Below are 25,865 nucleotides of genomic sequence, written 5' to 3'. Positions count from 1 at the left end.
AGCCGCGTTTCACTTCAGCTGCTGAACTGAAAACAAGGGCTTGGTGCTTCTTAAGCTAAAGTGTGATGCGATTCCCAGCTGAACTTCAGCTGTCTTGCAGACATTAAGAACTGCCTCTCCTCTGGTACCAACCCTTTACTTGGGTCTAGAGCATGGGATTTCCTCCCCGTTGCAAGGTGGCAAGAGGAAGGAGCTGGGGAATGGGAGCGGTGGGTTTTTCTCCTGCTCACAGCCCTGCTGCAGGCAGGAGACCTTGGTCTGAGAGGGGCTACCCTATCCTTGCAGAGAGACGGCAGGGTGCTTCACCCATCAGGTGAAAGCTCCCTCCCTGCCTCGGTAGCATCAGGCAGTGAGTGCATCCCTTAGGGCAGGCTCTCCCTGGGGTGTAAGAGCTTCAGTGTTCACTGAAGAGAAATGACAACCAGCTGCCTGTAACCAGCACAAAGACAGAGCCGTAAGAACCGCTCCACGGCTGCAGGATCAGCCGGCTCCTCAGCAGCAGGGGCTCAACCTCCCACCATCGCTCCCAGCATCTCCCCTCCCAGGGCAGCAGTCCTGAAGGGTTGCAAATCCTTTTGGGGATCCATGGAAAGTGACAAAGAATGGCTCCATTCAAGAAAACCAGAGAAAAAATTTAATATTTTCCTTTATAAAATATCTCCAATAAGTTATATAGGCAAATCTTTAAATTAAAATAAATTAACTCCGCTCTATGCTGGGACACGCGACCGTCCACAAAGTCAAACTAGGATTTGTGTTTCTTTGAAAAAATATGCCCTAGATCTCCAATGTAAGATTTGAAAAAAATATCTATGCTTGGTGAGGAGAAAGGAGAAATCTGCAATGGACAGAGGGGTTAAGGTGCGGTGCTGAAGCTGCCTGTCGCCAGTGGCATCTCCACATCCAGCTAAGTGCTAAGAGCATCTTCATCGTCACTCCAGTCGGGAGGAGCATCCGTCCCAAAGTACCGATCACCAAAGTTCCCTGTGGGGAGAAAGAGAAAGACGCAGTCACGGTGCAGCTCTGCAGGGAGCCCTGGGATCCATCCTCCAGCCTGCCCTCATCCCAGCAGGCAAGGAAAGAAAAGCAGGTTTATCCAACAGCTTGAACAGCTCTAAAACTCGTGTAGCAGCAAAACTGGAGCAGCCTGGAGTCTGTTTTAGCACCCGGTGGCAGGGGTGTTTCCTGGCACAGCAGAAGCGAGGACAGAAGAACACAGTGAGCTTGTTTTGGATGAGCTTGTTTAAGGTGGCAGCTTAGGGAATGAGGTGAGCACAGGTCTGCTCCAGCTGTCCCAGCCCAGCTTCTCCACCTGGGGCCGGAGGAGGCTCACGGCACGTGGAATGGCTCCTTCTGCCAACGAGGCTACGTCTGCCCGACAGCGCTCAGAGCGTGCATGTCGATCCCAACGCCCAGGTGGCAGCAGGACCCAGGAAAGGCAGTGGGTCCCTGGGTCAAATAAGGCCAGACCTAAGCTGCTGCTGACAACCAGGGCTTCACCTCCTCTGGCAAGTGGGTCAGGAGCACCGAAAATCCCCCTGCAACAGCTCGTTCCTACCTAGATACTCACCAATGCCAGGGATTATCCGGAAAAGGTCATTCACCTTCTTGTCCACAGCTGTGGTGATGATCTTCACCCGGGGGAAAGCATAGGCGACTGAGTGGACACCCATCTCCGCCATAAGCAGGGAGAGGAGGAAGATCTTGTCTTCTGGGACATCATGATCCTACAGGAAAGGGACAGAGACAGCTCGGGGTAAGGGTGTCTAAGGCATGTTATGGCCCATGGCTCCACGGAGTGGCACTCGGAGCACTCAAGGGCCTTCCTGAAGCCACACTTTCTCCTCCCCTCTCTGTGGCCAGCTGGGGTTGCTGGGCACAGGACCAAGAAACCAACTCAATCCAGGCTGTTAACGACACAAGGAAGGGGTGACTTTGTCAGCGCCTGGTTACAGAGTCACCCCAGCTTGTGCCGTCTCCCATGACACCCTCCTTCGCAAGGAGGAGCCAGTTTCAGCGCAAAGCCCCTCAGCATGGCTGCGGCTGGTGTTGTGCACGTTACTTGGGAGAAAACCACCCGCCCTCTGCAGCGTGCCCCGACGTCCTCCGTACCAGCAGCACCCGCACTGCCATCATGGCTGCTGCGCCCGTGGAGACCGTGCAGTCCATCAGGATGACGTGGTCTTCGCTGATGTCCTTCGGCAGCCGCAGGTAGTGGAGCTGGGCAGGGGGAAAGAGAGATCAGCTTAGAGGCTGCAGGCTGAAGGCGAATGGAGCAAACCGAGCCCTTCTCTTAGAGGGCTGAAGGATCTTTCATGCATCTTTATCTCTGGGACCCCAGCTGTCAGCTTGGAGCCAGGCGCCGGTGCAAACACTCGGACAGCAAACCAGCCCCTGCGTGTACAAACATGCCGGCAAAGCCCACTTCAGAAGCTTTCAAAGCACTTGCTTTCTGAGCACTTATCCCCCGCCGAGATCAACTCTCGGATCACTGAAGAGCTCTCAGGAAATACCCCAGTCACCCCCTGCCTGCAGGCTAACGCCAGGAGATGCCCTCGGCAGCCCAAGGCCATGGGCTTTACCTCCGGCTCGCCCGTGTTGCAGTTGGTCTGGATGAGGATGGTCCCGATGCGGACGTCCTTGCACACCGCTCTCAGCGCCGGCTCCATGGTCTCGCCCGCTCGCAGGATAGACACCCCGGTGATCTGCAGCACACCGCGAGGGTGAACGGGAAGGCAGGGGGTAGGAGGTGCACACGCACCACCCCAGTATGGCACTGGGTCTTGACAGTGGGGGACTCTAATGGGCAACCCCAAAGCACATCCCTTCCAAAAGGGTTGTGCCGCTCCCAGTCCAGGCTGGCTCCCTCAGTGGGAGGGCAACACTGGCACAGCGACATTGCTGATGGCACCCCTGGCCACCGACCTGCCGCCTGTCCCGATGACACAGGGTATGGTACTCATGACAGCAGGCACCAAACCCAGGCCTGAGGGAAGCCCCGAGAAGCCAGGGTTGTCCTTCCCCTGCATCAACGGGGCTTTCAACGTAACCCCACGGGGCAGGTCTGAATAGTACTTTTTGCTTCCACTTACTTGCTTCCCGCTGTATGTCCTCCCTTCGTAGTCCTGTCCCTGAGGGGTCTGCACTGTGCAACTCTACAAAAACCACGTGAGAAGCATTACCAGGGGCTCTGACGTGGCTCTCAGAGGAGCCCTGGTACCGGGGAGCCAGCCAGCTGCAGGCAGGTCTGAACCCTTGGAAACCGAGGCTGGACAAAGAATCATCACCCAGGGCCACGCCATGGCTCCACAGCCTAGGAGAGCCCTGTCCCTTTTTAATCTAGGAGGAAAGGGCTGATACACGGGGAAGGCTGGAGGAGCAGTGCCAGGACTGTCCCAGCTCCCTGGTAGTTACGGGTTAGGAATCAGAGAGGAAACACGGCGCCTGCTGCCCACCCTCCCAGCTACACCCCTGAACCCACCTGGAACGGGAGCAAGGAGAGCGCGTGCTCAATCAGCAACCGCATCAGCCTCTTGGAGTAGAAAATGAACTCATCTCTGCTGGTCTCCTTGTTTCTAGAGTGGAGGGAAAGCCAACGTAAGCTTTGGACCAAAACGTGGCCCGGGAGATGCTGACAGAGGTCAGAGTGCTGTGTGGAGGTGGGCAGCCCCTGCCCCTGCCTGGCTCTCAGCATCTTGTTTGCAGGGAGCTCACCAGCTGAGCCTGGAATTGCGGTGGCAGTTTTAAGGTGAAAAGCAGAAAAATTGTTGGCAAGACCATGGAGCGCTCACAGCACAGCTCCTCTACACAGGGCCAACCACTGTCTGCCCCGTCCCGTGTCCCCAAGCCACGAGGACGGGGCGCAGGTGGGATTTGGGAGTCCAAAACAAGCCGAGACCACCCCACCCGGCAGTGAAGCCCCATCCCACTCCAGGAGGCCATGGTGGCGGGGGCTTTACCTGATGATGGTGTGCATGCCCCTCACCTGAGGGGTGCTCTTCAGCACACTGAGGGTCTGAGGAAGGGGGTGGCACTGGTGGGCTGAGGCCAGGGCGGCCCTGAAAAGCAAAGACATGGTCAGAACATCTCAGGGCAAGGCTGTCCGAAGGCTGGTGCACAGCACATGGCCGGAGCCATCCTCCCAGATGTCATCTCACACTGCAAGTGCACACCAAGGCCATCCAGCCGAGCCAAACGAGAGGCCAGCCCTGCCCGCTCCCCCACGATGGCAAAAAGGGACCTGCTCCCACGAACGGGGCAGACAGCGGGTGGTCAGTGGAGCCAGGAGGACCTCGCAGCCCAAGGACCTGCTGGGCAGCTGACCCGTGGTTGGCCCATCTTGGTTTCCACTGGTTGTGAAGAAGGTGGAAAAAAACCCCCCAAACCTTCTCCTGGTCGGGAGTCTTATCTGGTGGTGGATTCTGAACTCACGGGGTGACGAGGAGCTGTTGTGGTTGCCTCTGACCTGCAAGTGCCAGATGTCACCAGGAACGGGACAGGCAGCCAGGCTGCAACGAGACCATTTCAGAGAGCTCCTGGCCCATTCAGGGATAGTCAGATTGACACCAAATTGGGAACAGCTTGAAGACTTTACGGCTGGACAGGACTGGCTGTGTGTGACTCATCTCCACATAACTAATAGGGTTGGGAGCTATTCTTGGATCAAGGGAACACCATTCATGGAGAAGCGCACAATGGAGCCCCATTAGTCACCTCTCTCTTTGAGAGCGGCAGTAATGAGATGAAGGTCACATCTATTTGGCTTCCACAAGGCTGGGCAGGATGGACAAGCGACTTTGTCTGGGAGGAGGGCTGGGGTCCGAAAGCCACACGTCAGATCACACACGTGCCAGCAGCTGCATCCCGGTCAGAGAGATGTTGGGGAGGAGGAGGAGAGAGCAAACAAACGAAAGCACCAGGTGATTAAGACTTCAAATCAAGCAGAAACCTGGATTAATTGCACACACACAGAGGCACACAAGCAGAGAAGAAGACAGAGCAGATGACTGGGTAGGAATGGAGGAGGGCAGAGCTAGATGACTTGAGGCCTCCATCCACATAGCCATCTCCTGGTCTTGGCTGACCAACAACAAACGAGACATTCCCAAGGCCTGTGGGTACTTAAGGGCTCCTTCTTGCTTTTGCCAGCTCCAGTCCCGCGTAGCAGCAAAGAGCCCCTACGCAGGGAACGCTCCCGAGAGCCGAGACAGCTCGCGGCCATGCGGAGCGCATGGGAACCGGTTGCGCTCCCATCGCAGGCTTGCCTGCTGCCGGCAGAGCCCGGCCGGTTTGGGGCCAAACCTGGCACGCTCCCGCTGCCCGCAGACCCCACCGTCTCTTTGGGACAAGCAGCCCTCAAGGCCCCGGACCTGCCGTTAGTGAAGCGAGCTCACTCTGTTAGTCACCGCAATTCGGGTTAGCTGGCATCGGAGATGCTCCCACGTCAGGGCTGAGCTGCCGGCAGCACCCAGCAGCTCTGTCCCCGCAGCCCCCCCTTCCTTCCTCCTGCCAGACCAGGCTGGGGGACAGATCCTGGGGGCACAGCCCTGCCTAAATCCCTCCGGACCCCAGGGATGCAGACCCACGTGGCGGGTGAGGACCTGAGCCCTGCCTTTGCAGACGCAGGTGCCTGCACAGGGGCTGCCTGCTTCTGGCGGGGGGGGGACAGAGATCAGCCCCCCAGCAGAGAGCCACACACCCACTCATGGCCCCAGCCGGGTTTGCCGAGGTGACAAACCACTGTCACCCAAACCAGAGGAGCTGTAGGGGTCGTAGCCCACAGGGCTGTCTCCCACCCACCAAGGCCCACCCAAAGGCACACGCCTGAGCTTGCCACGGGCAGCTCTGCCCTCCATCACCGGCAGGTCCGTGTCACGGCATCTCGCTGTGCCAGCTGGATGGGCAGCCCCTCTCCTGCCGTGGTCTCTGTGGTGCTGCAGGTGAGATGCTCCCGGCTCCTGCTCCCTGCCGCAGATGCCAGCGAGTGCTCCTATCCCCGAGAGCAGCCCCGCGTTCCTGGGAACACCTCCCCTGCACCCCAAACTGTCAACAAGCCCCTGGGAAATGCTGTCAGCATTTTGTCACTGAGCTTTCCGCACCTTCCTCTGACACCTGCGCAGGGGCTGGTGCTCAGTGCAGGGACAGAGAGGTCTGGATGCAACCCTGCTCGGACCCCTGTCTCTGACAGCCCAGGGAAGCTGCTCGGTGCTGCGGGGGTCCCAATGGTGCTTTCTGGGGGAACAGTGGCAGGTGCCATTTTTGGGATGGGGATAAAGATGCTCTCTCAAGTCCCCCCACCCCAGTTTGGTTCACACAGCCCCAGCAAAGCAGGACCCTGTGAGCTGTGTGCCTGAAGACCCCCGGCCCGGGTTAGTAACGTGGCTCACACTGCACAGCTCTTGCCCCCATTCCCTGGCGTTAGTGTCACAACCAAAATACTGCCGTTAGCGTTTGTCTCCTCACATATCCCAGCGCAGCTTCCTCTGGTCACCAGGTGGGAGGGATGTTCAGGGGAGACAAGACAGGAAACATGAGAGTTTAAGGGGAGAGGGACAAACATGACATGAAACAAAGGAAAAAGGACTGTCGTTAGTTAAAGGGGGAAAAAAAAAGCCCTAATTGATCTATGGCTCTTGGACCTGCCTGGTGCCCGGGCCATCGCCATACAGAACCCAGAACTCCTCCCTTGATGACCAAGTCATGTCACAGCTGCTCTCCACGGCACCGGCTCCACTCCTGGCTCCATGGGGTGAAAGCTCCATCTGCTCTCACCGCCGCGGAGTCACGGCAGGGACACTGACCCATCTCTGTCCCAGGTGGTACCACACTGCAACACCAGCTGCAGCTCTCGGAGCCCGGAGGGAAATGCCCAGCCCTCGCCCAGGGCTCTGCTGCAATCCCAGAGCAAGTGAAGGTGCTCAAGGCCAAACTTGCAAAACCTTCATCCCACCTGCCCCGCACCCCACAGTGCAAACTGCTTGTGGGTGCACAGGGGTGCCCACCTCCTGGCACGTTAGAGGCATGATCTGCTGAAGCCTCGGAGAGCCTGGAAAGCCGAGAGCACTGGGAACATAGGGAGAAACCTGGCTCTGAACAGAACATCACCGCCACCGGGAAGACCTTCCTTCCCCCGAGTTCACCTGGACCTGCCCTGGGATTGCCGTCCCTTGGAGAGGGGCTGCAGGTTGAGGCAGAGAGAAGAGCTCAGCCTCTCCAGCAGCCTCCCCGCTACAGCCACGTCGCTTGCGGTGAAATCCCTTGCCCAAACCTGCCGGGAGGAATGGAGGGAGTGGGTCTCTGCCACCATGACCTGCCCGCAGCCTGCCTGCGGGAGCAATGTTCCCTGTTCCTCCCCCTGCCAGGCAGGACCGCGATGGAAAATTCAGACGGGCAGCCATGAGCACGTCAAGAAAACGTCTCACTTTGGAAACTTATTTTTTCCCCCCAGAACAAAAGCTTTAAAGGGAAAAAAGAAAAAAAAAAAGAAGAAAGAAAGAAAGAAAGGGAGAGAGAAAGGGGTGACCATCTCTCAGGAAGGCTTCAGGGAACATCCTCAGCTCTTTGTTGAGCATGCTATCAAGCAGGAAGCAGACAAGAGACATCCAGCTACAAAGGAGCTAATGCAGTCAAGGCATTTCAAACACGTACAGCAGCTGGCTTTCACGGCTGACATTTCAAACAAGGGCTATTAAACTGCGCCACGGGCTGATATTTAAAGACACAATTGGCAAAGGGCATGCCAAGCTGATCGAGACCTTGGGGGTGGGGAATATTGATTGGCAAGGGGAATTCAGCTGAAAAGAGCACTGGCTCCTAGAGCTGGGCTGGTTGCTGAAATAGCATGGCAGAAGGGCTGGAAAACGGGCTCGGCTGAGAGCACGGTGCATTGGCAGGCATGGGCTCGCTGCTCTGGCTCCTGCTGCTGGACTCGAGCAGAAATACTCACCTGGGAGTGCCTGTACATAATTGCATCTCCAGCACATGCACGGTTAAACATGTGGGAAGCTGGACAAGAAATATCCCAACTGCAAGGACGCTAAGGTCTGACCTGCGCTCTGAGGGAATACAGAGGAAGGCAATGATGCTCCTCAGCAGCCAGCAGTTACAGGAGGAAAACAAGGCTTGAGGCTCCAGGGAACGGCACCACTTTCTTTAAACTCCTCAGAATTCACCCATTTGCTCAGCTGAGAGCTGGGGAGACGCACTCCCTGCCCGTCCCAGCCACCCTCTGGGACAGGAGAGGCAGCCCAGGGCCAGCCTGGAGCACTGGGACCAGAGAAGTACCTCGGACTGGGGCCAGATCTAAGCATCCAGGTTTTATTCTACCAGCTACAAAGGCCTCGCTGCATCCCTACGGCCGCCAAAAGGTGGTGACATCAAAACAACAACCGTGACATTTAGATGAAGCCATTCAAGACAAGAGGATAGGGAATTGTTTTAGATGAAAAGCCCCGTTTGCCAAGCACATCTCATTTGACACACGTCTCCCCATCTACCTTGCTCCTCTTGCGAGTGCAGAGCTGCAGAGAAACTGATGGGAAACCACAGCAGCCGTAAAAGCACTGGGACTCCAGGAGCATAAACAGATTTTTCTGCAGGAAATTTTTTCCAGACTTTCTGGCAAAGTCATAAATGGAAACCACGAGCCTTAAACAGAACATAAAAATGTCTGTGGCTGTGGTGATCACAGAGTTATTTCTGGAGGTCAGATTTACCTTTCCAAACTCGCTATCATAAAACTACTAATACTTTCTCGACATACTATTAAATACCTGATTTTTAAGGTGCACAAAAAGATCACCTGTACTGAGTGCCACTTTGACTAAAGAGGAGAATCACTGGAGAGAAAGGAAACTTTTAGGGGGGGATATATATATATATATATATATATACACACACACACACACACACATATACACATGGGCATATACACATATATACACACACACACATTAGTCTACTCTCTAATGCTATTCCTGCAATTTTTTAAAGCAACACCCTTCTCTCCACGCCAAAGAGTACCTTCCCACCTGGACCTCCAGACATACAGGGAAGCTTATGCTGTTTGTATGGAAATGTCAGGCCCCATGGTGTTCAACAAGCAACCAAAAATAAAATAAAACATCCAGTTGCCTAGTCTAGGAAATGAATGGCTTAAGCAGAAATAAGTAAAGCAGAGTCTTTTTCCTGTTCGTCTTAGGTATTTTAAAAGCTTGTTGTATGCCAAATGTAAATTTTAGGGTTACTTAAGTGTCTCCATACAACGACGGAGATCTAAATGGAAACCCATCTGCAGTAATGCATCCCCTCTGCTTCCCTTTTTAGGGATGTGTATATATATATGCATTAAGCTGGCTGCTTAATGGAAGCAGGAGGCCAAGGTCCCATCTGGATCCACATGCTGAAGAGGTTAAGTAAATCAACGTATACTTTACAGCATCCCCCTGCAGATACTGAGAAATTAGAAGTCCTGCTCGATTAGGGCATAAGTATTTTCTCAGTCCCTACGCGGTTGCTGTGTAGTCTTTAGACACTGCGGGAAAGCGGGTACCTCTCGCCACGCCGAAGCTGCTACGCTCCTTCTGGGTGCCATCAGGCTTGCAGCCGAGAGCCTCTGCGCGCGGCAAGGGATCCAGGGCTCCCACCGCCCTCGAACCGCTTTGCTCAACCTAATAATTGATGTTTAATGATGTTTAATGATGTTTAATCATCAGGGATGGAGAGTGGCTCTGAACAACTGTTCGTCTTAAGAGGATGAAGGGAAATAAAAGAGAATCCCAGGATGCGAAGCCTCCCCTCCTGCAGAGATGGGGGGGGACCCCAGCTAACAAACCTGGCCCTGCCCCAGTTTCAGGGGTCTGCGCTCAAGCTGGTGGTACCCTCGCAGGACGAATACACCCCTGGGGAGCAGCCCTGCCCCTGCTGGTCCCAAACCCAAGGACAAGGCGACCTTTCGTCAGCTTCGAGCGGGACGAGACCGTGCGTTAGGTGAGCTGTCGGTCTCGACTGCAGGTCAGGGTTAGGCCAAGCAGTGCCTGGCATTGGAAATGCCTCGGGCTGCACAGACAGGACAGAGTTAGGGGCTCTTACCTGACACTGAGTTCACGCTGCGGCAGCAACACAAAGACACAATGCAACCGGTATTAAGCATTGTCAACACCAGGGTCGTTTCAAGATAAAAGAAAAGGAAAAATAGGAATATTTTCCTGCATTCACATGTAGCCTTTTCCCCTTCTTCCCCTCCCCAGGTAAATGAAAGCCCCCCCCAAGCCAACCCCTCGCCTGGCTCGCAGCAGCGCCCTGGGCAGGAGCTGCCGTGTTTGCTGGCTGCAGCGTCCAGCCGCCAGCTTTCCTGGCCAGATCCCAGGGGCTGGGAGAAACAGCCATATCCCTCCTCCTGGCCCGTGCCCCACGGCAGCGTGCCCTCCTCAGCCCGGTGCTAGCGATGCCGCCGGGGCTCTGATCCTTGCTCCTGTGACCTAGGGTTTAGAAACCAACATCCCGACCTGCCAGAGCTTAGTAAATCCGGGCAGTCAGAAAGCCCCGAGTGCCGCCTGCAGCCCTGCGGAGAGCGGGGTGCTCTGGGAGGGGGAACCTGCCAAGACGCCTTTGCATCAGAGCGGTCCCTCCTGAGCGGGCGCAGGAGGCACGATGCTGTCATGTTCCAGCTCGCATCCAGGGCCTGAACGGCTCCTGCCGTCTGGGAGCTCAGAAAGACCTGCAGGAATTGAGCCCTTTACTTTCAAGCGCGTCCGTCTCCAGGTCACGCCCCTTCCACCTCCCAGGGCATCGCTCTGAGCACCTCTGCAACTTAAAACATCAAAGCTACAAACGTGGGGCGGGAGGAGGCTGTGCTGCTCGGGGAACAGCAACACGCAGCGGGGTCATTTGGTCGAAGGGTCCCAGGCTCAAACCACTGGTGAGGACTGGCCCAGGACGCACAGAAGACGACTTGTAAAAGCCAGTGATGGGGAAGTGGGAAGTGATGGAGCATGTGCCTGGATCGGGGCTCAGGCTGGGGGTAAAACTTGACAAGACTTTGGGTTTTGAAACCCATGGGCTGCACCCAACACAGAAGCGGAAAAGTGGGCTCTTGACTGGAAAGACTGTGCAGCAGTGCCTGCAAGGGGGTGAAGAGGAGAAGCCAGAGCCAGAGAGCTGAAGTATTGCAGGGTTTGGGGCGATGCCAGCCCCAGGAGGGCTGCAGGCAGGGAGGGCACATCACTCAGATCCCCGGAGGATAGTTGGTGTCCCCAGACTTTCTCTCCCAGGGAGGGAAGCTTGCAGAGGAGCCTTGCACTAACCAGAGCACAGGGATGAGGCAGTCTCCTTCACTGAAAAGGAGGGAGCGTGGCTGGGAGGGCTTCATGAGGACAGCCCCGTGGCTCACACACCTGGAGCACGGAGGGAAGCCAGGCCATTCCCACCTTGGCACCCAGAGCACTGCTTCCCGCAATGCCACCTCTGCACAGGCAAGGTCGACCCCACCATTGACAGCCGGGGGACCAGGCAGCTCTTACCTCTTCCAGCTGGCTGTGGACATGCTGAACGATCAGGTCAATAGCCACTGTGTTCCCGCTCCCTGGAGTGAACCAAAAGCAAAAGAGAGACAGTCCGGTCAGGGCCACAGCGCTAGCAGTGCCTGACGTGTTTCTTCCCCAAGCTCCCCACTATGTTAAAAACCAGACTGTACCCCAAACATCCCTTCTGTAGCAAAGCATCATCCAGCAGGAGACATTCCTGCTATTATTAAATTCTTATTTAGTAATCTATTATTGAATACCTGGAAGTCACCTCTAGCTTTTAAATTGCTAAGCTGCAGGAGCTGGTAGGGCAGGAGACTGGTTGAGGGAAAAGTGCAGACTTTCCCCTAGGAACCTGCTTTCGGCCAGTGTTTGGAGACACTCAACTGGAGGGACCTTTTCTTTGGCATGGGACAGCCACTATTCTGTCCTCGCCAGCCGGAGGGCGGTGGGACTGGCCAGCAGAGCTGAGGGCAGAGGGACGGGGTCTCTCAGGTCCCACTCAGGACTGAGCCACACAGCAGCTCAGGGCTGCCCTGGGCAGGTACCTCGAGGGACAACGATGTCGGCCAGCCGCATGGTGGGCTGGATGTACTGGTCGAAGGCGGGCTTGACAAACTTGTTGTACTGCTTGATGACACCCTCGATGTCACGGCCGCGCTCGCTGATGTCCCTGCGCAGGCGACGCACCAAGCGGATGTCCGAGTCCGTGTCCACAAATATCTTCAGATCCAGGAGCTGAAATGAGAGGGGAGGGAACAAACCCCACCAGGTTAGGTGTGTAACTCGAACCCACCTTCTCTACCAGCCACAACCAGAAGGCTGAGCCCTGCGCACAGCACAACACCAGTTTAAGAGAGCTCAGCTCAGCTCTGCTCTGGCCTGGAGGAAGCTTTGCCTCTGCAGTCCCTGAACTTGAACCTGGCTGGCACTGCAGATGCTGCAGCAAATCCCTTGCTGCCACCTGCCCCTTACTCTCATGCCCCCTGAGACCTGTCCTGCTCCAGACCCCGTCTCCACTTCTAAGCAGCTCCAACATCTTGGCTGGATGTTATTTAAGAGCGAGGAGGAGACAAGAGAAGTTAATGCTCATGACACAGACCAAGAGGCTTAACCCAGGAGCGCTGGCTTGTTAATGCTGGAAGGGAGCCAAGCACAGCAGGTCAGCTCATGACACTGCCCTTAATTGCGAGAGACAAGAGCAGGGATGCTCAGAGGAAGCTCCTGGGGGATTTACCCAGCTGTCCACTGGAGGTCATCGTTGCTCCAGGAAAGTGCAACCCAAACGCTCGCTTGGCAGGAAAGGAAACCTTCTAGACTGAGCTTGGCTAAGTTTGTGCATGGCTCAGTCCCTCCTATAGCATTTTTCATGTATCCAAATAATTCCCAAGAAAACCTGAAGTGCTGGATGAGTCCACCCTAGGAACACCAGGCTTTGCGCAGTAGAACTACATCAGACTTTGCTTCTGGCTGTGCAAGCTGAGGCATGCAGCGCGGAGGTGGGCTATTTCCAGTCATATTTATGCAGCACCACTGCCAAGGACCAGGTCACCACTCAGCTCCTAGTTCCTGGAAACAAATGGCTGAGATCAAGGTCTCTGCTTAAACGCTTGACCTCTGCCGGGGGCTCTTCCCCTGCCGCTGCAAGAGTCGAGGACTATTTCTCCTGCACAGTGAAGTGCTGCAACAGCCGGTGTAACCTGGCAGAGAAGGTCATCTCCCTGCTGCTGAACATCAGGAGAAAGCATGCTCCCACCATCTCCCCCCAGCTGGCTATGGGGTGGAGGGCTGGTTTGTAGGGGTGATGTTAAAGCACTGTGGGAGGAGAGGGTCCCATCCAGCGGTGTACATGAGCCCCAGGGCACCTGGGACTCTCTTTGTGCTGTGACATAAGGCTGCAGAAGAGGGGGCTGCAGCGCTTGTGCCTGTCAGGCTTCTTTAGAACCGATTCTAAACCCTTCCTCACCTTCAGGAGCTCCTTGTCCGCGAATGCCATGATGCCTTCAAAGATAATCACGTTGGCGCCATACAGGGTTTTCTGTGGAGTCAAAATGGATGTGGTTAGACACAGAACATGTGTTCAGAGATGCCCCATCCTGGGGAATCTCTCCGGGTTGTTAGCGACTGCGACAGCTCGCCCAAAAAATGTGCCCTGAGCCAGCCACAGAGCAGAGGGCGACTGCATGAGTCTGACGGCGAAAGGCAGAGACTGGAGGGGTCCAGTCGGCACTCCCCTCTCCTGTCCTGGCGGTCCCCTCACCTTCTCCCACTCCCCTCAGTGTCCCGTACCCATTCCTTCTTCCGGCTGTGGGTGGTGAAGTCGTAGATGGGGATCTTCACGCTCTTGCCTTGCTTCAGCTTCTTCAGAGTGGCGATGATGAGGTCAAAGTCGAAGGCATCGGGATGGTCAAAGTTGAAGTCATTGCTGGCTGCCTGCTCCTGCTGCTGCTTGGTCAACACCTGCCCGTAGAGAAGAGGTTAGTGCACGTGGCTGTCCCCACCGACAGCCTTCCCTCCCCACCGCCGTGCCCAGCAACCTCTCCCCCTGCCCCAAGAACCATCTGAAGGGAAAAACATGAGGCTGTCACTAAATCCACGTGGCATTTCCCCATCAGAGGGTTATGCCAAGGGCCACGGCAGCCCACGAACCCTGCCAGGACAACACGCAGCCTCACCTTGTAGAAGGAGTCCATGGACAGCAGAACCACCCAAGGGACATCGAGAGCCTCAATGATCATGGTGGCCACCGTGGTCTTCCCAGAGGCACTGCCTCCTCCCAGGCCTGCCAGGGAAAAGGGGATGGAGTCACCAACCCCACAATCTGCCTTGCCCATCACAGACTACAGCCCAGGATCCTGCTCCGTTGCACCAAGTTGGAGGAACCTCCAAAGAGGGAGATTGATAGGTACTACAAGAGATTATCCTTCAAAATGTCAAATGGCACATACTATAACTGCCAGCAATGTGCACAGCAAAAGCTGGGAAACCCTTCGCTAGATGGTTGTGTAACAAGGGGAGAGCTGGCATGAGAACCAGCCTAGACTAAATCCCTGGGAACTCGTGACAACCCAGGCAACAAGAGTTGAGGGAACAACAAGCAGAGACTGTGGTCTGCCCAGGGCCTACTATAATCCACCAACCCCATCTGCAAGCTCTCAGCTTCTGCCCAATCCTACAGCTCACCCAGTCAACGCCGGACTAACCACGGGGACTCCTCCTGCTGCTGCCTGGGCTAAGCAACTCACAGCCTGGAATCCGGAGCCAACCTCCAGTTTCCAAGGAGGTTGTAGGGCAGGAATCCCCCCAAGATCTTCTGGAAAGCTACCGGGCATGCAGCACCGATGCTGGCCATGCTAGCCTGCACCAGCTGAAGCGTAGAGGTGGGACAGAGCCTGGACATGCGCTGCCTCCTGCCTACCTATCACGAAGGCCTCTTTGGACTGCGTCCCATGCTCGTTGTACCATGGTGGTCGGCCAGCCGTGTAGATGGTCCTCTTGCTGGTCCGCAGCAGGGGTGGCTCAGACTTGCACTGGCTAGTGGTCCGCTTTCGGGGTGGCTTGGTGGAGCCCACTGCAGGGTACAGCCGGTCCAAGGATTCGGCACTGCTGTTGCTGGGGATGGGAGGGGAAGGAGCTCGGTTACCGCTGGTGGGGAAGGACCCGCGTCGTTCCCGGTGCGTGGGAGCAAGGTCTCCGGGGGATCCCACGCTGTATGGGTGAGGGATGTGATGGAAGATGGGGAGAAGCAACCACAGCCCTGCTGCAGCACTACCAGCACCCACACCTCCGCAACCCCACGCCACGGCCAACAGCAAGAAATTCTCGCACAGGATCACATTTTATCCTGGGAAAGGTGCAGCACGAGCATCACTTCCTACAGCCCTAATGCCTGGGGAATGTCTACATTCTATATACATTCCAGTGAGCTCTCAAAAGCACTGAGGGGTGTTATTACAGAGGGCAATAACCTGTCCTGACATGCTGAGGGACCCTTCTGGGGGATGAAAGCTGAACACACGGGCTTACAGCTCAACCGTTCTTGTCCTCCCTATGCACAATCCCTTTCCTCTCCCCACTTTGAGTGCTCCACTCCCACCCAAACCTCTAGTTATCCTCACCCTTTAGGCCTGACACCCCTGGGGACAAGCCTGCGAGCTGGCCAGAGGCGGCCAGCGGAGCTGCCAAGCCATTCGCATCTGCTCTGCCGCGTGAGCTGAGCGAGCACTGAGCACAACCCGAGCCCTGGAGCTGCTAAATGCCTCTTTCTTATCTCCCCTGCCACCGCAGCCCTGGGGAGGGAGAGGAACAAACCACCCTCCGGAGCCCTTTCGAGCTTGGCAGCAGGAAAGCAGCGGCTGGGAGACGATAAGTGGCCTCTGGCCAGGAGATAAGCTGCAGCCACGCTCCGCGGCCAGCACGGGGATGGGGAGGATTATTTATACCAGCTCCTGCTCCTCCCCACTTGCTGTTTTTGCCGCCTCGGGAGGGACGTCTCCTCCCTGTGAGAAGGTGCAAAGGGCTCTCCCTACTCAACGCTTGCTCCTCTCCCCAGCTGTGACTGGGCTGGAAACGAAACCTCTGCAAGGTCAGAGAGCCCCGGGCACTGAACGCTCCAAACCCAGCACTGTTTGGTACAGCCCAGCCGAGCTGGTGGGGCTTTGCTGCCTCTCTGTTATTTTTTGCTCTTGAAAGGGCTTAAACTACAGGGCTTTACAGATTTTGGTTTGATTTTAAGCTGTTTTGGTATGAGGATTAATTCCCTTCCCTCCCCCAGCCCTTTTTAGAACAATATTAGATAAAGATCAAAATTTGAGACCGGCCATCTGCACGTAAAGCGACCCGGCAAACCCCCTGAGCACGGCGGGATCCCCCCAGCACGCCGTTCCTACCTCCCGCGCCGGCACATCCCTGCGGAGCGGGCAAGGAGACAGCGATTTGCCTGGCTTTGCTGAACCTCTGCTAGCAAAAGGCAGGCTGCAGCTCCTGCCCCCGCGCCAGGACATCTCGCACTGATGCCGACCCTACAAGTGTGCACCTACAGAGCCCCCCCGCAAGACCCTCAAGCCATCAACATCCCGTCCCTTGCACGAGCCCATCGGCACACACGGCCAGCATCGAGCACCGCCGGCCTCCGGCTCACCCAGGAGCCGAAAACACCCCAACTATCACTTTTAAAAAGCAACGTCAGGAGGTCAGACCCACCGGGAAAGCCTTCTGGGGTTTCTTTCTGTGCAAAGATGGCTCCTTCCACCACAGAGGCAGGAGAAGCAAACCCAGACGGGGTATTTCGGTCTCCTCTCCCACCAGTGACGCTGCAGGAGCAATTAGCCACCGCGCGCTATTCCCAGAGCGGGGCTGACATCAGCCGACGATGCCGGTGCATAAACAAAGTCATTTTGGCTTGATAAAAGCAAGAGATGACAAAAACACAGTTGTTTACCAGAAAATAAAACAGTTCCTTTCATCTGTGTCCCAGCCCCTCTCCTGGGACTGCGGTTACTCAAGAGCCGTGCCGCCGGCGCTGCCGCCGAGGGCTGCTGAGCCGGTTTTCCTCCAGGGATACACGCCGGTCTCCATGCGGCAGGCGAGCGTTTAGGGATGCTCTGCTCTTTGGCGTAAGGCAGTGCCAAGCTCTCCTGTGCCAACCTCAGCCTGCAGATACCGTGTCCAAGACCACGATCCACACGCTGCAAAGCTGACCGAGGTCACGATTCCCGAAACGACTCCGAGTTGGGCAAAACTCTGGTTTTTGGAGCCGGAGCAGAGCCCAAGCGAGAGGCTGACTTCTGCAAAGACTGCTACCAGCATCTTTGATTAGTACCAACATAACCCAGCTCCTGGCGGGGACGAGAAGGTTTGCACCCCGACGGCTCCGGCTGTGCCCAGAATTACAGGCTGTGGTCACAGCAGCTCCGTGCCGGGGATCGCTGCGGGATGTAGGGACACACGGGGGGACAGGACAGCGTGGGGACAGCCCTCGGTGAGAAGCAGAGCCATCGTCCCTTGGCACGCCCGGGGCTGCTCTTGGATGCAGCACTTTAATCCTGTTCCAAGAGCTGGCCTGCTCTGCCTCTTCTCGTCCAAACACTTCTGGACTTTCACCTAAATTCTGATTCTATAGGTATCTATCTATACCATCTGTATCTGTACAAGGTAGATATTCTACACCTCCTAAATCAACGTTTCCCATGATCTATCTCAGATAAGCACGGCCGTGGGGAGGGCTGTGGGACTGTCCTGGAGTTCTGCAAAGGTCATGCATTTTCTCCTAATGTTACACTTCAAGTTTTGTAGATGTTTTCTGCGGCTGCCTTTGCCAGGAAGGGACTCTCCTCCCCTCCAAAGGAAGGGCTGATCCCAGCCGTCTCGCTTGGCCATTTCTTCCTATCACTTTTTAAAAATTCCCTGCAGCAGCGACAAAGCCCATGCAAGGCCCCTACCCACAAGATAAAGCCCCCAGAGGAAGGGGACTCTCTATTTATAGCTGAATTTAGTGCCATTGCTCTAACCAAAGGACAGTCCTTGTCCCACGCAGACCCTTCCCAGCCTTCCTGAGCAGAGCATACCCCCTGGTTTCAGCAGCACGATGCCACAGCAAGGCAAATATGAAAGGAAACATGTCCCTGGGCTTGGTAACCCCCGTCTTGCAAAGCCTTCCTGGAGGACTCAGCTGCCACCAGCTCTCCACACTGTCCTCAGCTTTTGGGGACGCTTCGCCTTCCCTGTAGCTGATGCAGCCTCGCTGGAGCCTGCCCGCATCCCTCTGTCAGGAGGATGCCCGGCGGTGGGGTCTGCTCCCCAAAAGGGCCCTCCAGCCCCGCAGATGTGCTGGCACAAACGAAGGAAGAGTTTTGCTCCTGCTTACCCCAAGCACAAATTTACTGGGGTAAGAGGGACACCCCTCTCCCTTCCCCACCGCCGTTCCCATCCCCACCCCTGTGCCCTCCGTGCTAAGGCTTTCTGCATCCCGCCGCCCTCCGAGACCCCCGACCGTCCCGGACCCATGCTGGGCTGGGAGAAGAAAGGCAGCAGGTCCCAAAAACCAGCGAGGAAAACTAGCAAAGCCCCAAACCTGAACTTGCAAGCCAACAGGAGCGCTCGTCCTCAGCACCCCATAGACAACACAACCGACCGAGCGCTCAGCCCTCCAAATCCCCCTGCCAAGTCCCCCGCAGCCTGCCGAACGGCGCCGGGCTGGCTTCATCCCGTATCCCGTGGGAAGCTGATCTTTCCCCCAGCTGCTGCCTGCGCTTTCGCAGCCCTCAACCGGCTGGGAGCAGGGGACCGGGACTGGGACACTGGGACCGGGGCCACCGAGGGTTCACTCCAGCAAGCAGGGACTGAAAGCAAACAGATGAAAAAACAGTAAAAACCCACCCAAAACCAAAGTAAAGGAGGAACTCACCCACCGTCCGGCCCGAGGGCCCAGCAGCCCGATATGCGGACACTGGAGAAGGCCGGGGGGCTGCTCATCTCCACCCCACCGCGGAGCAGGAGGCGATGCCGGGCAAAGGGTGTCACCCCCTCGTCCCTGCCCGCGTTTCGGCTCCTGTCCCCCAACCTCCCGGTGCTACCGTGGCGGGAGGACGGCCGTGCCAGTGGGGGTCCCCGGGCGAACCTCGGTGCAAGGAGCCATGCACGGGAACGTCCCCGCCGGCACGGGGACCGCGGGCTCCCGAGGGGCCGGGGCGAAGCAGACCCCCCCCCAGCAGATCTGGGGGTTCGGGACTGGAAGATGTAGAAAGAGAAAAGAGCGCGGCCGGGGGAGTGTCTTTTGCTGGGAGCTGTGGAGCGGTCAGCACGCATAAGAGGATAGCTTAACCTAGAGATTACGTTCATTACCTGATATTAATAGCACTGGCTTGATTAAAGAAAAAGCGGGGGGGGTCGGGGGGAGCGAAGTGACACCTCCCCTCACCGCCCCCTGCACAGGCAATAAACACTGGCCCCCCCCGGCACCTCTGCTCCCTGGGACCGGGGCTCGCTCAGCTGCCTCGGACTTTGGGGGCTCGCCGGGGCGGTGAGGAGGGCAGATCTGTCGCCCACCCGGTAAGTACGCGACCGCAAACGCCGGTTGAGCTCCCGGTACGGCTCCCGGCACTGGCGGGGAGGAGGCTGCTGGGGGGCAGGAGGGGACAGCCCTGGGGCAGCGATGGAGGGGGTACCCAACCAGCACCCCGCTTCCAGTCAATGGAGCCGGCTGGGGCTCGGGGCAGGGGTGCTGCTGGCCGGGCTGGGGTTTTTGGTGCGGGATTCATCCCCCTCCCTTAGCTCCCAGCGGCAGGAGGTCTGGCTGCGAGCCCCCCCTGGTGCTCAGCTCCCCGGGGAAGAGCTGCCCCTCGCCGTCCCCTCGGCCCCGGAGTAAACAAGTGGGTGAAACTCAACACTCCGGGGCTGCGGGTGGCTAAGAATATCCCGCTGGCTGCTCGGGCCCTGCAATCTGCTCCCTCAGCCTTCCCCCTGCCAGCTGCCCGTTGCCCCCCCGGCCATTCCGGCTCCTTTCCCAGCGCCAGCCTCGCCAGGGAGGGCAGGGAGCCCAGGCATCCAGTGCCCAGCAGCTTTTGGGGGAAGCCGGGCAGCAGCTGAAGGGCAGGATGCCCAGCAAGGGGTGGGAGATGGCCGGGCACTGTGGCAAGAGGGGTCCCGGCCGGCTCTGGAGCACAGGGACCGGGTCAGAGCAGCACCCACCGCGCAGCATTTGGCTGCTGAGGAAGGGAGGAGGTAGCGGAGGACACACCAAAAAGGCCAGGCAGGGAGCAGCAGGCAGGGTCTGCCAGGGACGCGGCTCATCACGACGAGGTCCTGCGGTCACCGAATGAGCCCCCAGCCCTCCCCGGCACGGCGAGACGAGAGCTCGGCTTCAGCGCACCCACCTCCGAGGGGGTACGGGGAGGATGCTCCCCCCAAACTTAGCACCAAGCAGGGCTGAACATCTGAAGATGGGGCCAGAGATGGGGAGAAGACCCCTTCCTCCTCCTCCCCGAAGCACCGGGGCTATTCCACAGGCGGGGGATACACGCTGCATCCCGGTGTCCTCAGCAAACCCCTGCTGAAGATGGGGGGCACCCAGCATGGCCACACCGGCCCCCTCCTGCTCCTGTCCAGCAACGAGACCCGCAGAGGAGAGCATCACCCCGAAACACGTCTCAAATGACTACAGCGCTGCTGGAAACCAGGGACAAGGGGCTGGTCCCCAGACAGGGGCTGCGGGAGGAGAGGGACGGGGATGGGGTAACCTGTCCCCAGCTCGAGCCGCGGCTGCTGCCCCGATGACGCCAGTGAAGTCAGCGATGATCAAAGCAACCTTTTCCATCCTGTGATTTCAGCACAGACTCCCCTTTCTCTGTAAAAGCTCTTTCAGAAGTTTAAAAATAAATTTCTCTTCCGCAGCGATTTCTATTCTTTCTCATTAAAGAAGCAAAAAAGAAAAGGGACAAGGAACTTGGCGGTGAGGAGCCCTCGCCCTCGCCAAGGCGACATTGTTCCTTATCGCACGCTCCCCGGTGCCTTTTTTCCTGCCTTTGTTTAAAAGCCCAAGCGACAGGAGCAACTGTCCCAGCAGCTCACCCAACATCCCAGCTGGGCTCCCAGGTAGGATGGGAATCGCCCGCACCGGCTCTGAACCCTGGCAGCGACCGAGCCTTCCTCCCAGCACACGCTCCTCTGCTTCCCAATTCCCTTCCCGGTTTCCGAGCTCTCGCACAGGCTGACACTCCTGGGTTTTGGACTTTTTTTTCTTCTAGATGATTTTTAAGCACGAATCCCTGCTTTGTAATCACAGCCTCCAGGAACTGGACTTAAAATTGGGAGAAATAGCAGACCCCATGAAGGCTGGGGTCCCCTTTTCCTTCCAGGGATGGAAAGCTGCTCGGTGGGTTTTCCTTGGGATTTAAGGACAGAAGCTGAATTGCACGTGGCTTTTCCTGGTTTGGTCGCTGTAACCCGAATATCATCAATAGACCCGTGTAAAAGCTCAGGACACACCAAGCCCACAGCAGAGAGGGGTGGCTGGCTCCGCGGGAGAGGGTCCCTCTCCCAGCTCCCACCCCTGCGAGCAGCACCCATGGGTGCGCGGAGGCCAAACCTGCTTCCCTCCATCTTCGAGCGTGGTTTTTGTTGGGCCTGACCTGTGCGGGCCAGCCCTGAGCTGGGCCTTTCGTGTCCTATGGCATCTTTAAGCTGAAAGCGGTTGCGCTGCAACAGCCTGGTGCAAAACCCTGGGGCCCTACGCCAGGAACCCCCTCATCCAGGGACCAGGGTGAGACGGGGCCGGATCCCACCCCCCGGCGAGCGAGCCAGGCTGGAGCATGAGTTTCGTTCAGGGAGCGCACAAGGAAAGGCTTCAGGGAAGTCCTAAGCGTTGGGATGGAAGAACCAGCCCATGGGATGGAGGGACCCACTCATGGGATGGAGGGACCTAACCAAGGGATGGACAGACCCACTCATTGGATGAAGAAACCTACCTACCCATGGGATGGAGAGAGCTGCCCGTGGGATGGAAGAACCTGCCCACGGGATGGAGGTATCCACCCACGGGATGGAGGAACCTACCCAAGGGGTGGAAGAACCTGCCCAAGGGGTGGAAGAACCTGCCCAAGGGGTGGAAGAACCTGCCCAAGGGGTGGTGGGATCCACCCATGGGATGGAGGAACCTACCCAAGGGATGGAGGAACCCATCCAAGGGATGGAGGGACCCACCTGCCACCCCATTGCCCATGGCTCCAGGGGTGCTGAGACACTACCCAGCGACCCCGCCGTGCCGTGCCCGTGCCGTGCCCGTCCTGCAAACCCATCGAACATCACGCCCGCTTCTCCCCAGCCTCGCACCAAGCTCTGCCGCTGCCGTGCCCTGACGAAAGCCACCCCGGAACAGGACGGAGCATCCCCGGGCAGCTCAACACACACACACGCTCCCTTCCAGCTCTATTAAGGCCTCCGATTCCTAATGACAAAAGGACAAACATTTCCCTCTTCAAACCCAATTATCTCGCTGCTATTTATACAGACCGAGGGCTACGGGAACGGCGTGGTCAGCCTAACCGCTGGCTCGCTCCGCGGTGGAAGGGGCTCGGTTATACAACCCGGTTACTCATCTCCCACCCGGCCGGCGTTACTCGGGGCAGCTCCTTCCTCCCCTGCTCATCCTCAGCCTCCCCGCTACCCGCCGCTGACTCACAGGAAGGGCAAAGGCAACGCCGTCACAGGCAGCTGCCGGCTCCATATTTAGTTGCCGAAACGCGAGGGCTGGTTTGGCACTGACTCAGGGGGAGCCGGGGTCGGTCGGTGCCGGTACCCTACAACCGGGGATGCTCCCATCCCTATAAACCAGGTTTGTCTCCGCTCCGGTGATGCTCCGGAGCCAATTCCCGGGTATTTGGTGTTTGGGAGTGGTCACGCTTCCTGAGGATTGCAGTGAAAAAGGGAGCGGGAACCCGCGAGAAAACCCGAGTGGAGGGAAAAATAAAGCCACGAATCCCGCGTGGGGGTTTTTTTTTTTTTTGGTAGCAAACTTGCGGGTTTTTTTCCCCCGCTCTGCCAGCGCCTCGCGCTCGCCGGAGTCGAGGCACGTGCCGGCTCGTTTGCAAACGAAATTCCGCTGCGAAATTAAGGCCAGAAAGAAAAAGCCGGGGGGGGGGTGGGGTGGGGTGGGACACACATGCCAAAAAGGGGTGGGGGACAAAAAGAGGGGGGGGAAGCAAAAAGAGAGGGGGGAAGCAAAAAGGGGGGGGGGAAGCAAAAAGGGGGGGGGGAAGCAAAAAGGGGGGGGGGAAGCAAAAAGGGGGGGGGGAAGCAAAAAGGGGGGGGGAAGCAAAAAGGGGGGGGGGAAGCAAAAAGAGGGGGGGAAGCAAAAAGAGGGGGGGGAAGCAAAAAGAGGGGGGGGGAAGGGGGGGGGAAAGAGGGAAAAAAACCCCAAAACCAAACAAGAAATAAGCGCAGTTTGGAAAAAACCCAAATAATAATATTGGCTACGTGGTTCCCTGCGCTGGGAAGCGTCCGCGGCGTTGCTTGTCGGGATGGGAAGAGGTAAAGGGGTTGTGGGGGGTTTTTTTTCGGGGGGGGGGAAGGAAGGAGCGATGGGATCGGGGAGGCCCCACTCGCGGAAGTGGCATCGTGGGACGGGACCGGGATTCGCAACGCCCCGGAGCCGCCGGTTCCCGGCGGCTCCGGGGCGTTGCGAATCCCGGTCCCGTCCCGGGAGGGGTTGTAACGGGGAAGGATGGAGCCCGGGTTGGGGTGAGGGGGGGGGTCCTTACCTGTCGTGCGGCTCCACCGGAGCCCCCTCGGCCACCGGGGCCGCGGCCATGGTGCTACCGGGGAGAGGCAGGAGCGGGCGGGGGAAGCGGCGGGGGCGGTTCTGCCGCTTGGCTCCCCGGGACTTGTAGTGCGGGGATGGGGAGGGGAGGGGTTTTTTTTGGGGGGGGGGGAGGAAGGGTTTTGGGGGGGGTAAGGGGGTGCTGGGGGGGGGAGGTGAGTGGTTTGGGGGGGGGTGGGTGGGGGGGGTGTTGATGGGGGCTGTGGGGTGGGGGTGGGGGCTGTGGGGATGGGGGGGTGCTGTCAGGATGGGGGGGTGGTGTGGGGTGCAGGTGGGTGGTGGGGGCACGGGTGGGTGCTTTGGGCCTGGGTGGGTGCTGTGGGGTGCAGGTGGGTGGTGGGGGTGCTGTGGGATGCAGCTGGGTGGTGTGGGCACTGGTGGGTGCTTAGGGCACGGGTGGGTGCTAGGGAGTGCAGGTGGGTGGTGTGGGCATGGGTGGGTGCTGTGGGGTGCGGGTGGGCGGTGGGGGCATGGGGGGGTGCTGTCAGGATGGGGGGGTGCTGTGGGGTGCAGGTGCGTGGTGTGGGCACGGGTGGGTGCTTAGGGCACAGGTGGGTGCTATGGAGTGCAGGTGGGTGGTGTGGGCATGAGTGGGTGCTGTGGGATGCAGGTGGGTGCTTAGGGCATGGGGGGGTGCTGTCAGGATGGGGGGGTGCTGTGGGGTGCAGGTGGGTGGTGTGGACACGGGTGGGTGCTTTGGGCCTGGGTGGGTGCTGTGGGGTGCAGGTGGGTGGTGTGGGCATGGGTGGGTGCTGTGGGGTGCGGGTGGGTGGTGGGGGCATGGGGGGGTGCTGTGGGATGCAGGTGGGGGCTGTGGGCATGGGGGGGTGCTGTCAGGATGGGGGGGTGCTCTGGGGTGCAGGTGGGTGGTGTGGGCATGGGTGGGTGCTGTGGGGTGCAGGTGGGTGGTGTGGGCATGGGGGGGTGCTTAGGGCATGGGGGGGTGCTGTGGGGTGCAGGTGGGGGCTTAGGGCATGGGTGGGTGCTGTGGGGTGCAGGTGGGTGGTGTGGGCACGGGTGGGTGCTTTGGGCCTGGGTGGGCACTGCAGGGTGCAGGTAGGTGGTGTGGGAGCTGTGGGGTGCAGGTGGGTGCTGTGGGGCTCCGAGTGGTGCTGTGGGCACGGGTGGGTGCTGTGGGGCAGCTGAGCAGGAACACCCATGCCTAAGCAGCTGAGGGGTGCAACACACAGCACCCCCACCGCCACCCCGCAGCTGCCAGCAGAGCCGGGAGCAGCGGGGATTTGGGTGTCCCAGCACTCTGAAATGGTCCCTGGGTGCTGGGAGGACCCCAGCCCCACGGGGCACTGGGGAGGGACCTGGTTTTACCCAGCATCGTGCTCCCTTCTTGCACCCGGGGTCCCCCGGGGCTGAGGTTTGTGGTGCCGCGAGTTTGGGGGGGTGCCGGGGCAAGTGCTGCTCCCCGCGGTCCCTGTCACGCCCTCGGGGAGCCGAGACCGTCCGTCGGGAAAGGCAGGGTTAACGGTCAGCAACGAGGAGATCGGCCTAAATCTGGCGCTTATTTGGGTTCGGTGCCAAAAAAGACATTAGGAAGCGGAAGAGGATTTATTCCCACGCTGGGGTGGCCGGCGAGTGCCCCTGGTCCCGCAGAGCTCCCCGGGGATGAGAGGTCCTGTGCTGGATGCGGCCCTTGGGGCTGGGAGACGCCGGGTGCTGCTTAATGGCAGGACGGGCGGATTGGGGGCAGCTTTGGGAGGGGGATTTTTGCCATAGGAGTGGGGGCAGCCGGGCATTGGGCTGTGGGCAGCGGGGATCCTCCTGGCACTGGGGATTGCTGGCTGTGCCCAGCGCCAGCGTGGGAAGCATCGCTGGTCCTCGCCCCGGCCACCCTGCCCCGGTTTTGGGGGCACCGCTGGGATGAAGAAGATGTGCTCCATCCCCGGCACGAAGCCGGGTCTCCCCGGGAGCTTTCCTCAGCCACCACCAGCCGCCCACGGAAGAAGGACAAAGCTGGCCGATCCTGCGTCAAACCCTCCCACCGAACTGCAAAATAATGATGATGATAATAGTAA

The 25,865-nt window shown here is 58.3% G+C and overlaps 1 protein-coding gene and 1 long non-coding RNA gene across 13 annotated transcripts; one reads left to right on the top strand and one right to left on the bottom strand.

The window, feature by feature from the left end:
* Positions 1–611: 611 nt before the first annotated feature.
* Positions 612–23,860, bottom strand: UCKL1 (uridine-cytidine kinase 1 like 1). 12 transcript variants are annotated; one of them, XM_075021192.1, is made up of 17 exons: positions 23,777–23,860; positions 14,941–15,134; positions 14,198–14,304; positions 13,812–13,982; positions 13,489–13,560; positions 12,071–12,260; positions 11,520–11,581; positions 10,090–10,106; positions 9,551–9,668; positions 6,463–6,482; positions 3,960–4,058; positions 3,482–3,575; positions 3,093–3,155; positions 2,583–2,705; positions 2,113–2,220; positions 1,571–1,727; positions 612–984 (listed from the first exon to the last, which is right to left on the bottom strand). In XM_075021192.1, exons 1-17 carry the CDS (start codon positions 23,824–23,826, stop codon positions 908–910), a joined length of 1,722 nt encoding a protein of 573 aa, XP_074877293.1. In that variant the 5' UTR covers positions 23,827–23,860; the 3' UTR covers positions 612–907. The 12 variants fall into 12 exon arrangements, 8 of the variants coding, with proteins under 8 accessions (XP_074877293.1, XP_074877253.1, XP_074877315.1 ...); XM_075021152.1 differs by lacking the exon at positions 23,777–23,860 and adding an exon at positions 18,928–19,327; XM_075021214.1 differs by lacking the exon at positions 23,777–23,860 and adding an exon at positions 16,725–16,883.
* Positions 19,438–23,000, top strand: LOC142027312 (uncharacterized). Its single transcript, XR_012649089.1, has 2 exons — positions 19,438–19,571; positions 20,528–23,000. It is a non-coding gene; the product is annotated as an uncharacterized LOC142027312 (long non-coding RNA).
* Positions 23,861–25,865: the final 2,005 nt, after the last annotated feature.

Source organism: Buteo buteo, chromosome 2 (genome assembly GCF_964188355.1).
Source record: "Buteo buteo chromosome 2, bButBut1.hap1.1, whole genome shotgun sequence".
Classification (NCBI taxonomy): domain Eukaryota; kingdom Metazoa; phylum Chordata; class Aves; order Accipitriformes; family Accipitridae; genus Buteo; species Buteo buteo.
The sequence above is the reverse complement of the archived record's forward strand: the minus strand, read 5'-3'. Positions and strand labels throughout refer to the sequence as shown.

Excerpts from the sequence above, each read along its gene's own strand:
- UCKL1 (XM_075021152.1), bottom strand. The coding sequence starts at position 18,995 with ATGAGCAGCCCCCCGGCCTTCTCCAGTGTCCGCATATCGGGCTGCTGG. Across the intron at positions 13,561-13,811 it reads ACAGCCGGAAGAAGGAATGG|AAAACCCTGTATGGCGCCAA; the intron begins GTACGGGACACT and ends TTGACTCCACAG. Across the intron at positions 6,483-9,550 it reads CAGCTTCGGCGTGGCGAGAG|AGGAAGCTGCGCTGGGATAT; the intron begins GTACCCGCTTTC and ends CCTGGTGACCAG.